Below are 12720 nucleotides of genomic sequence, written 5' to 3'. Positions count from 1 at the left end.
GAGGGCTTTCATGGTATATAGGAACACAAGGCTAACTATATCTTAATCGCTTTATTTATAGCCTAAAAGAGTCCTATTCTGGTGTTACTTCAAAGCGTAAAGTTTGTCCGAGATCCCAGCATTACGGGATCCCGGTATTGCGGTGCTGCATGCCCTAATGCAGATAAACAGATATGCAAATGATGACCTGTGTGCATTTTATAGTGAATGGGTACTACTATACTTGTTCACAGTCAGAGTCACAGTCAGAGTCACAGTCAGAGTCACAGTCAGAGTCACAGTCAGAGTCACAGTCAGAGTCACAGTCAGAGCCAGTGGCAAAGTCAGTGCCCGTTGTAATTGGAAAGGTTGAGCTAATTTATAAGTAATGAACCTACCCATACATCTGAACTTTCATAGAACGTTGAACAGAACTATAGACAGAATATAGAATTGCATATCAGTATCAGTACCAGTACCAGTATCAGCATCAGTATCGGTGTATCACTAACCGTGTCATCAAACTCTGTATAATAACCAAGTCAAGTGTCAGACCAAGAGAGAGTTAGCCTCAGTTTAGGTATACTAAAGTATCTTATTCAAGATCAGGATCAGGACTTCTCTTGACTTTTATGTGGGTTTACTATTACATAATATTCCCGGCAACTTGGTCCAAATATTACAAATACTTGTTGCAATGAATGTTTCCAAACTTATATCATAATCTGTTAATGATAAAGAGACAGATTCTTTAATGGTATCCTAATATGAAGGGATGAAAAGACAGGATAGCACTCCTTAAGTTCAGGCATACAATAAAATGAGTCTGATGACTACTAAGCTAATGTTTTATGGCAGACAGACGTACATAAGTATACCTGCTTTCACTATGCCTTCAGTAACAAAATGGATTTTGTTGTTTTGCTAGCATTTATTGTCATTACCAATCTATAATAACTAGCACTGTTTTATACGAATACTCGTATGGATAACAAACTTGCCATAGGGCAACGACGTAATAAGTCGAATACCAAATCACAATTGTTAACTTTGAACTGCTGTTAACTTCCTATATTTGCCCTTGAACCATGGTGTTGGTTCAACATTTTAACTGTCAAAGGCAATATGAAAGCATAACAATAATGATGGAGGTAACAGAATATTAAATATTACAATACACAGAAATTTACTCTAATGCTTGTTATATAATAAAAGCTAAGGCTTAGATGTTCAAATTAAAAGTTTTTCTGTGCCGGGGAGGGTCTTCGAACGTAGTTCAAGATAATAGTTTGTAGTAGCTAACACTCCACTTATACCAAAACATAAATACATAACAATAAAATTGAGCTAGAGTATGGTTATAGATGAAGAGATTAATATAGTTGTTGTAGATTGAACATTCATTTGGGATACTAATATTTATATCCTTAGAATAGCAAACAATAAATACAATATAATATAGATAAATTATAAGAATATGACATGATTATATTGTTTAGTGTCAAGCGTTAATTTAGCTTTATGGGGGACGTGTCGACACCGAATACATTATTGTGTGTTGAAATAGATGTATTCTATTCTATTCTGTTCAGAGAGGGGGCGAGGTTTCTGTGCGTGGCTCTCTCGAGTGGAACCTTTGAGCATTACCTCTTGGTTTCGGCTAGGCCAGCTACAGCTCCCGAGTAAACTGTCACAATAGTTTGTTTGCTAATTCTTATTTGATTTAAAATTATCGTTTGATTGAGTATTAAGATTTAGGGTGCTCAAGTGTCAACAGGACAAATAACTAAAAGCAGAAAATTACGGTACAGTCGTGTGTGTTATGTGACAGATATCAGTAATAAATGTAAATGCAAGAAGAGGTGTAGTAAGAATAAAAGATAATAGAAAAATAGGATGAACTATTATTTGTAATAGAAGCCACATAGTAAAAGTATCAAATATAACTTGCAATAGAAAATTGCTTGAATTACTGGAATGTTGTTATGGTACGAAAGGAGAAGTGCAATTGAGGAACTTGTAGCAAAGGAGCCAAAACTAGAGATTGCTACTGATGTATGCTTTATTGCTTATTAATGAAACAGGCATTAATATAGACTTAAAATCAAAACACGAAAAATTTTAGAAGGGTCTAATTTGTCGGTGGCTGATCTATACATATACTTATGACCTATATTAGAATAGGTAAAAGCGTCTCACTCATAGAAACTTTTCTCTCGGCGGGAGTGTCCCGAATTATCGGGAGTTGTACCTGTGGTTGTACCGATTTCGACTCACAGAATAATCAAGATAATTATTCTGAGTGTAGACGAGCCTTAATATTAATATCGGCGAGTTGAGGGTAGACTAATTTATCCACGTAAACGAGCAGCGCGGGAGCGCTTTTCACTTTTTGTGAGCAGCCGCGGTGAGCAGACGGAGAGTGAGGGAGTTATCAACGACGTGGGTGCGAGAGGACCCCGCGGAGCGGAGCCGAGGCGCCCAGGCTCGGGGAGCCGAGGCGGGCGTGATGGCCCGGTTCAGACAACAGCCAGTTACTGCAAGTGCGCAGCTAAGTGACCTTTCTACTTACCTTTTATATCTCGTTTATGATTGATAAGTTATACCTACACTTGATTTCTTGATGTACCAATTGTGTTTATGATGAGTAAGGAAACTAAGGAGGTAATGTAAGGTTTAAAGGAGGTACGAGTACATACCGTACCCGTACCGTGTGATAATAGATAGATTAGATATTCAGTGCGCCAGGGGAAACAATCCCATGTGATCAGTGTAAGAAGCTAGGGAAACAATCCCATGTGATCAGTGTAAGAAGCTAGGGAAACAATCCCATGTGATCAGTCCCAGGGAACAACCCTGCTAGCGAGGCACGGGGTGGCTATAGGGGAGGTTGGAGGCCACTGGGGTGAAACCCCTAAGAACATCAGGATTATCCTTGACATTCAGACGATCAGGTTATTAGACTGATCGGTCATCACGTGTGCGTGATATTAAACGTAACTTATGTACCTATTATAAAATGTTTTTGGAAAATAAACGAAATAAATAAATAAGTAACTAATTTGTTTATGATATATCCCATATTCAGTTCGTCACCGTGATTAGTATGTTTGTACTAATCACGGTTATTAATTATTAACAGTTCAGATATTCGCGTTTACACATATAAATAGTTAAATGAAATCGCGACAGAGTATGTTCACAATGGTACGATCAGGTCCAAGAAACGGACAGAAAGTAGCTAATTTAATTATCTGTTAACAACATCTATCACTCCATCTCTAACTGGTTTCCATTAAAAAAGTATTATTCTAATCGCATCGCAATTCCAATCTGTCGCCGCCTCGTATCTGGTGAAGTTTTTATCTACAGGGTGTCATAGAAGAGGATTGCGAAACGACAGGATAATTAAACTGTCTGCCGGACGTCAGCGGCTGCCGGCTGCCTGAGAGTCCGGTAATGACTAAATTGATTCTCTGTCACCGGCCCTTATAATAAAATTTTCATATTCATCAAGATGAAAGGCTGCGAAAGGTGACGTTCTTTTTTACGATGGCCTTTTGTTTTTCGGCGCGTTTTGTTCTCCGAAGACGTAGTAAGAACTCTTTTATTTCGTTTTCCTCGACATGGTGTAAGGTAATGGTGAAAAGCTTTTATTTAACTTTTTATGTGGGAGAACAGTTGTCACCCGATGTTTTTCTGGCAATGATTTATTTTAAGAATGGGTAATCTTGGTTCTAGAATATGATCGTGATGTATGTACTTATAAATTTTATGAGAGTATATGACATAAAAAAGAGCATGTATTTACTAAATTACTCTTTACTAATATAAAGTAACTTGTAGTTATTCCATGAAATGTGAATTACGATAATTAGATGACCGAACGACAGCCACCCTTCGCGTGCGTGCGACAACCCGGAATGCGGTAAAATGTTAATTAGTACTTCGTATATAATCAAAATATTGATGGAACAAGCTAGTACGAACGTATAGATAATCATCATTTTAATTAGAGGTTTGCACATCCTAATCACCTGTTATGCAAATCCAATCAAACATGACAAGGCACACAATAGCGCTTTGGGACATTATTATAATTATAATCGCGGCCACCGATACATTAAATACTTAGTATTGTCCGTGTACGGATGCTAAATGCTAATACGTACCAATGACAGTGAGTCGTATCTGAAAATTTCGTGTCGGTGAGTTTTTGAAGTCAACTCTACATCGATAGGTTCCCTCGTCGTCGAGTTGGACTGAGTTGAGGGTGAGCGACGCCGGCCGCGCCACGGTAGCGAAGTACGCGCGCGGACCAAACGCTCCAGGGTCGGACCACTGCAGAGCCTTGTTGAACGACCGCCCGCGGACGTCGAAACTGCAACAAAAACACCCCAATAAAAACCTTACTGCCAACGTCTCAGGGCTAATTGCCGAAGTAAAAGGCAGTCGTTTGAGATAACAGACGCGGTGGCAGCACGCAAAAAAAGATTTAGTACTACCGGCCAAACGATTACATTTCCGTGCAAATTAGGTTTATTTTATGCTTGCGTACTTAAAGAGATTTATGCGTGATAAATGCGTGTGATTGTATAATGTATACTGTACTAGGTCTAAGCGAGTGGCCTTCAATTTAATTATGATTATTAAGGTCTTCTATTATTGCTATTGTTAAAAAGCCTCCTCTAATGACTTATCAACTCCTCTCTTATCACGGTGACGAATCTGTTTCAGCTCTAGTGTTTGTTATGATTTTTTTATGCGTCTATATACGGGAGTTATGACGCGTCACCGAGCAACGAGCAGTCCTCAACCTTTCCTTCTTATTTACCTACTGCATCAGGGAATCGGCTTGTAATCACACTAAGTGCCAATTTCTCCTAAGTCGCTTAACATAACCAGGTATTAGTGGTTGACTTATGACACATATGTCAAGAATTTTATATAGAGATGACGTATGATTGATGAACCAATTTCTGGTCGGTTAGATAACCGACTATGGAGAAATTGGGGCTAAAGCTAACAACCGCTTGAAGCGAACCCATCCGTTCAATACAGATAAACATACAAGCTATCACGACGGAATAAAATATAGTTATGATATCGGGCCGAATGCTGGATTTCCCTGACTGTACACAGCTGTAAATTCTGCTTCATAAGTGTTCAATATAACTGCTAATGCTAATGTTACATTTAGGGTATCTTAAACTGAACCACCGTCCATGACCGCTGGCAGGTGTTTTCAGCAATTTAAGAAGGCCCTTTATGACGGCATTATCCCGCAAATCGTTGTTCCCTGCTATCTTTATTGCCTTTCAGATACTTATAATTGCAATTTCGCGGGCTCCAACCGATGGATTATATTAGCTGGAATATACTGCTACTTAAAAGACTTACATTTTGCCCGGTTCACTTATTTATTTGATTGTGCACCTGAAGAAACAATCTTCGTTCATGAATGTACTTAGACTTACAAATGTACTTACAGTCTTTTATCATTTACCAGAAAATCATAAGGTGCCTTGGATTTATTAAGAATTTCCTGTTCTTCATTCAAAGGAGAATGGATCTTATAAGTATTACTGGACGGTGACCGTATTAAGGATAGAAACCAACAAAGTACGCGCATCAGCTTACTGTTCTTTTCCGTTCATAATCCAGATACTTGATGAGATATATTAGCGGGGATTAATATTATTAAAGAAGGTAAAATACCCATATAATTTTGTATATAGGAATAGTTAGTATACAATGAAGGCATTGGCTTATAAAAATTGGATTGTGCCATCTTCAACGTTATGCAAAAACGTTTTGTTTTAGCCCGGTATTTGGCAGAGGCACAGTATTTGACAGCAGCGCTAAACACCGTTTCACTTGTAGCTCATATATACGGTCACACCGTAAATGTTAAATCTTGGCACTCTTAAATAAATTTAACTTTTATATCTTGTAAAACGGCCAAAAACAAAACCGTCCCATTCAAGAAAACACAGTTCAGTAATTGCTCAGCACAGCAGCACACAACCTAACACAACGTGACGTCACAAGACAAAGCCTGTCAACGGCGTTCGCGTTTAAAAACGGAACATTCTCCCAGATGTAACGAAGCAGGCGCCTTCACTAACAGGATCCGGCAAGGCTGAGCTCAATCCAATTACGTAGGATCCTCGGTGCTTACCTACATCGAAACACACTTAAGACGTGCGCGGGCTCATTAGGAGAATCACTTGACGTGACGCGATGCTCATTTGTCAAACGCGTCATCTTCGCAGCGTCGCGGTGGCACGCTTTTTGTGTGTTCCAAGTGGTTTGACCTTTGACCTTTTTGTGCTCCCTGTTACTACTTTGTTAGTGTTAATTAGGTGGAGTTTTCAACTTTGTTTGCGAGAGTGTATTAGGTAGGTAGGTACGTACTTTCATGTCGTCTTTAGTTTTTGGGAGCATGTATGCTGTACTAAGTGGTATCTAGCTGTAGGTACTAGGTAGGGTAACGTAACGTACCTTGGGACGCTTAATTGTACCTCGGGACATTGATTGTATTTTAAAAACCGGCTAAATAAACACATTAAAATTCTACCCTAGGCATAGTATTTTACTCGCTTGGCAAAACTAGTGAGTCTCGTGATCATACCAGCATCGAGTGTGTGGTGAAGACAATATGAAGTTTTTTGGAGTCAAAAGTAGCTTTTGTATAGTTTTTTGTGTTGCTTTATCTCATTGAGGCATGCTCAAAATAAAGACATGGATGTCACGTATAACTTTTCAGTTATTTAATTTTATGACATGGCAATTATCTGAAAGATTCCTAAATTAAAAATAAAGATATTTAAATTTTGGTTAAATATTGCTTTTTTGTACCTTGGGACACGATTAAATTTGTACCTTGGGACACTGTTTCCTATGGCTTTGTACTATGGAAAATGCAAACATCTAAATAAGGCCTTATATCTCTGTTCTTAATTGTGCCAGAGTGAAACTAGACAGAAGAGAGATGCAGTAAATCAATAAGAACAGAGATATAAGGCGTTATTTAGAAGTTTGCATTTTCCATAGTACAAAGCTATAGGAAACAGTGTCCCAAGGTACAAACGTGTAACGTACCTTGGGTCAAAACAAGCATTTTTACTTTTGTCTTAATTTAATAAAATCTGGCCACACTAAAGCTTTAGCACAAATACTAGTGATAATAGATTATAATATCCTACCGAATAAAGAAAATTTCACATTAATATCTTAGTTGTACGCTGCGATAGCTTCATTCAAAGTTGGGGTAGTCCCTAGGTACGTTACGTTACCCTACGTCTATGTCCGCCTCAGTTTACTAAATAACTTTCCTGAATAAAATACCACTATACGACCGAACGCCGAAATAACGATTAGTACCTAACATAAACTATAAATATTGACATATGAATATGTCTAAACATACCTATAAATAGGTTTCCCGCCGCTCTTCCGGAACCAGAGCACCATGTAGACTCGGTCCTCCTTGGTGTCTGGCGTGACGTCACACGGCAGCGCCGCCGTGCGGCCCAGCACCGCGTCCACGTCCACCGTCGACACTGAAACAAATGAAATAGAACCTTGTAAACTTGTTGTCAAAAACTACTTTATTTAGACACAAAATGTAATGGCTGCTGATATTGGAAGCAATGAAAATATTTCATCATCATCATCATCAGCCTATGTCAACCCACTGCAGGGTATATGCCTCCTCCATGTTATGCCAAGTCCCACGGTCCTGTGCTACACTCATCCAGTTTGGTCCAGTCACCCTCCTAATGTCATCGGACCAACGGGTCGGCGGTCTACCGACTGGTCGCCGTCCCTCCCTTGGCCACCACTCCGACACTGCCTTGGTCCATCTGCCGTCTTCCCGCCTTGCCAGATGCCCTGCCCATCTCTATGCTAGGCATCTCGCTAGTGGACCGTATCCCGAACGTAGAAATTCGACGCAGGACAAAGGTTGAAGACGTTGGGAGACGGATCACGAAGCTGAAAATATTTACTTATACAAAAATATTCAGCTGGTCCACCAATCAGCACTGGGCCCGCGTGTTAAAGTAGGCCTAAATTCTTCCTTCATTGAAAGGAGACCCGTGCCTCCGCAGTGGGGATATGATGATGATGTTGATCATAATATGCCAATTACTACTCGTACGATTTAACTGTGCACCTGGCCAACAAGATCCAGGGGTCACGCCTGGATCGCCAAAGCTACTTAATATGACCTCTGGTTTTTGTCAGTCAGGTGCACAGTTAATTCGCTCGAGTAATATTAATAACAACTTTAGGTTTATTGGGTGCAATGAAAATATTTATGTTTTCTGTCCACCAAACCGTGCTAGGCCCGCGTGGTGGACTAGGCCTAAACAGCAGTGAAGATGTGATGGGTTGTGATTGTGATAATGATCATATGTAAAATTTAAAACCCTTCTTGAGTATTACTATTATTTACCTAACTGAAAAGTAGACTTTTTTAACAATTTTCCCTGATTATATAATGTACTAAGTATAGTTAGTTAGTAATACAAATTATTATGAAAATTAACAAGCCTCAAAAATACCTCAATGAATTTCACAACTCAGTAAACTTTCGTTGTAAATTGTTTTTCAATTTCAACTTGGAATCGAGAGAAAAGTTTTAAATTTAGTTGGTTTAATTATAGAATTCCCGATTAAAAGTTTTAAAACCAATGTGATGATCGTGGCTAAATAAGCCTTTCCGTTAGTAGGTGAATAAACCCTAAAATTTATGTTACAGCTGGTAATTTTTTCGCTAAATGATCCTAAAATGAAAATTTCGTATACTAGCTTATTACTGTTTTTCTCCCAGTGTTTGGTAAATGTTAGCGGTGGACGCTAACCTTTACCAAACACTGGGAGAAAAACTACTATATCAATATACTATACTACGGTATCAATATAATGAATACTAATTCAATATAACCTACTAAAAGGCTGCAGCCCTTGGCCACCTTATAACGGTCGTTAGTCTTAGCTTCAGACAAAGTTTTTGTTAAACCATCATAAGCCCGCTGATGACAATACTAAGTCGCCACATTTACAATTGAAATTAAAAGCAAGACGAAAGCTTTAAATAAAATTTATTACCGAGATAAAAAAAATACCTAGCAGCCCAAGGAATTTTGTTGAGTTCATAATAAAATAAGGAAGGGAAAAATTGCGAAGAAAGGAATCTCCGGTGTAATACATTTATTCATTAAGGGAGTAATTTAATAAAAGAGGGTACTATGACTACGGCTGAGGACTATCTCCCTCACAGACAATGTGAGGGTAAAATAGTTGAAAGCGCAAAAAGCACAGCGATATGTCCATTTTTTAATAATTATGTATTTAATTAGCTCTAGGTAGCTTGTAGATGATAATGATAAACTTTGATCACGAATGTAATTTTGAAAGATCAAGCTCATTAATTAAAAGTATCTGGATTTAATTATTAGGTACATTGATATTTTTTCATAATTAAAAACAAGAATGTACAAAAAGATAATTAAATTCAACTTTACTGATGAATTGAACTTTGACTAACAAGTGTTGTCGTTTTCGGTTTACTCATCTAAGCTACTCAAAACATCGAGCTCAACTAAATTGGGGGTAAACGAGCCACCTGAGATACCTAATTGGGGACAAACCCACCCTCAAAGATAACTTCACAGCTTTTAGTAAATATTTTCGTTTGAATTATTCAATTGAACTGATTAAAGCGAAGCGTTTCAAATGGAGGATCGCAAAATTGGCTGATAAATTATTGTAATGACATTATAATATTTAATGTTGCGCGTGGCTCTATTGGATGAATTGGTGATAATTAGATTCAGTTAATTATGACTAATCAACTAACTCAGTATAAATATAAGTGCATAAATAGTTGGATGTAGGTATAATTGATGTAGGTATACCTACTACTGTAATACCTAGTTTTTTATAGAGGTTATTGATTAATCTTCTTCAGTTGCCTGTGAAAAATATATGAATTGACTGCTGTTCATAATAATCGATACATTACACTCAAGTCTATTTACTAAGTTTAAGTCCTACTACTTTCAGTCGTCAGTAAAACATAAAATTAAACTCGTTACGCTTATTTCACACATATCTATTTACTCGACTGAGCGTATCGACCCGCACCAGACTAGATACCAAAAGATGAGTTGCCCTATCCAGCTCAGCGGTTAAGTAACGCTAGCAAGTCGCTCTAAGTCGGTTATTTATCTATTGTTGTTGTACGGTGTTCGTGTTAGTGAACATTAACGCTCGAACGCGGCCCGGTCCGGATAGAACGCATTATGATAATGCGCATGTCTGCAGTCTTCGCGGTGTAACTTACACGAGTTAAACGGGGCTAGACCTTATACAAATGATTTTTAACCGACTTCGAAAAAACGAGGAGGTTCTCGATTCGTCTGTATGCTATTTTGAAAGAAGGTTCAATTTTCCTCGAGTTGAGGGTTCGGCGTTGCAGTGGCGTTGTATCGGCTTTAGGGAATAATGTCTCGTTTACAATACAAGTTCTTGCTTCGTGTGCACCTCGCCCGCGCTTCGACTCCGCCGCGCCTCCGCCTCGACTTCTCCAGTGAGCGTCGAATTTCGATGGCTTATAATAAATAAATAAATAATAATATATGTGGGGACATCTTCACACACGGCCATCCGACCCCAAGCTAGGCAGAGCCTGTGTTATGGGTATCGGACAGCTGATATATCTACGCAAATACATAGATAGATACATATTAAATATAAATATCAACACCCAAGACCCGAGTACAAATATTTGTCTTTAAACAAATATCTGCCCCAGCCGGGAATCGAACCCGGGACCTTCGGCGTAGCAGTCAGGGCCACTAACCACTACGCCATTCGACCGTCATAAAATCTTTCTTTCTGTAGTGCCACCGCGAGGCCACCTTGACACTCAGCTTGCGGAGCGTCTAAGGCCCGGGTCTCCTATTTACGCCGTAGATCGCGTCCAGCGTCACGCCGTAGGCCGCGTCACGATGCTCACTATAGAAATGTACTGATGCGGTCTCCCTCACACGCCGACGTTGGCGCGTAGACGCCGTAGGTAGGCCGTAGGACGTTGATCGAAACGTTTACGTCAAAGTCGGACGCCGCATATAGCATAAAATAGGAGACCCAGGCCTAATGGATAAGATCTCGATTCTCACTCTAACCTCTAACTCTATAATCATCATCATGTAAATATTTTACTATTTCAAACTAGGTATGTACTTATTTAATTTTTTCACGAGATTTTGCAGTAGGCTGGTATTAGTTTCAGGCTTGTTTTTTTATTTTCATTTCTACACAGTTCAATTGTTTTGATATGTAGTTTATTTGCACTGCATTCAAAAAACGTTTGCCAATATTATATCTATTCATTAGTGCATATCCATTATATTTAAATACATATTTTTTATTCATGAAATATCACGTAATTCCTATTTTACATACAGTATTTGCGCTAGGGTGGCCAAATTAGTTCTTTGGTACTATACTTATTTAAAAGCTAAAATATGAAATCCCTTTACACAATGGTTGTTATTGTAAAGTGTGAATCTAAAGAGGGTTTTATTTGGTACTTACATCTTTATTTCGGATTGAAATATGCCCGCACCAGTCAGCCTGTCTGCTAATAATGCTCGGGTTAACCGTAATAAAGGCGAGGCCGTTTGTAATTTCTCAAAGGAGCTGTTGCGGTTTATTTATAAGGCATTATTATTTTTTTCAAATTTTGTTGTTTAGTAGTTTGAGTGGATTACCTACTGATATTTGGATAACATTGAAGAATACGAAGGGCCAATGTGAAAATAAGTACTTGAAGTCTTCGAGTTCCCCGATGTACGAGTATGGTAAAGTGAAACGATTAAAACATGCAACTACTTATAGAACAAAATGGTTGCCAAAAAATATATACAGAGCACTAAAGAACCCTCTCCACGGTAACAAACCCTCGTGGAGATCAAGTGTTTGTCACTAACACGCTAAGAAGGATCCACACAATTAGGTGACTATCATACCTTTTTTTCTTTCAATATCAGCTATAACGCTCAGAAGTCACAATATTTACCTATTTACAGCCAAATTTATTCAGTATATTACCTATCTAGGTACCTACATAGTATTAGATATGGCACAATTTAGGGCCAATGCAGAATATAGGCAGGACTGCCGGGATGCTTATTATGTAAAGTAAACCCACCGCATCGAATGGCGAAGCTAAAACAAGTCTGATCACGCGATCTGGAGGTTCACAGGGATACACCTATCCGATCGCTTATATTATTATTTTGTTATTATTGGGACACCGCCCTCTAATTTGTCACTTTGTTTCCGCAATATATAAGGTTGCCTGTAAGTGATCGCTCTCAGCGATAAGGCCGCAATACATTAGTTCTAGTCTATAAGTAGGTTTTTTTATGTCTGATTTATGTGGTGTTCAATAAAGCAATATTCTATTCTATTCTATCAGTTATATTTCAAGCACTGTGTTTATCATTGTATTTTAAAAAGCCTGAGATTTTTGTCTTTCAGTGCTGGGCAAAGGCCTCTCCATTTTTATTCCACACCTTTCAATCCTGTGCAACTTCTGCTTAAACATGATGTTAACAAATAAATAAAGCGCAGTATTTAATAAAAAAAATTGTCCATCAACTTTCAAGTGAAAGACTAATAAAATCTAGGCAAGTACCTATATTACGCATTTACAAACTTTGT

General features: G+C 38.4%; 1 protein-coding gene across 1 annotated transcript in view; it reads right to left on the bottom strand.

Annotated features, from left to right (window-relative positions):
• The window catches only part of LOC105393796 (hemicentin-2), a 94351-nt gene that overhangs the window by 41466 nt on the left and 40165 nt on the right, over positions 1–12720 (bottom strand). The window contains exons 3-4 of the mRNA XM_048630166.1: positions 7412–7544; positions 4152–4360 (exon numbers count right to left, since the gene is read on the bottom strand). Coding sequence (XP_048486123.1) covers positions 4152–4360; positions 7412–7544 — 342 coding nt within the window. The remainder of the gene's footprint in view (positions 1–4151; positions 4361–7411; positions 7545–12720) is intronic.

The sequence above is a fragment of the Plutella xylostella genome, chromosome 25 (assembly GCF_932276165.1).
Source record: "Plutella xylostella chromosome 25, ilPluXylo3.1, whole genome shotgun sequence".
In the NCBI taxonomy this organism is placed as follows: domain Eukaryota; kingdom Metazoa; phylum Arthropoda; class Insecta; order Lepidoptera; family Plutellidae; genus Plutella; species Plutella xylostella.
This window is presented reverse-complemented; position numbering and strand designations above follow the sequence as displayed.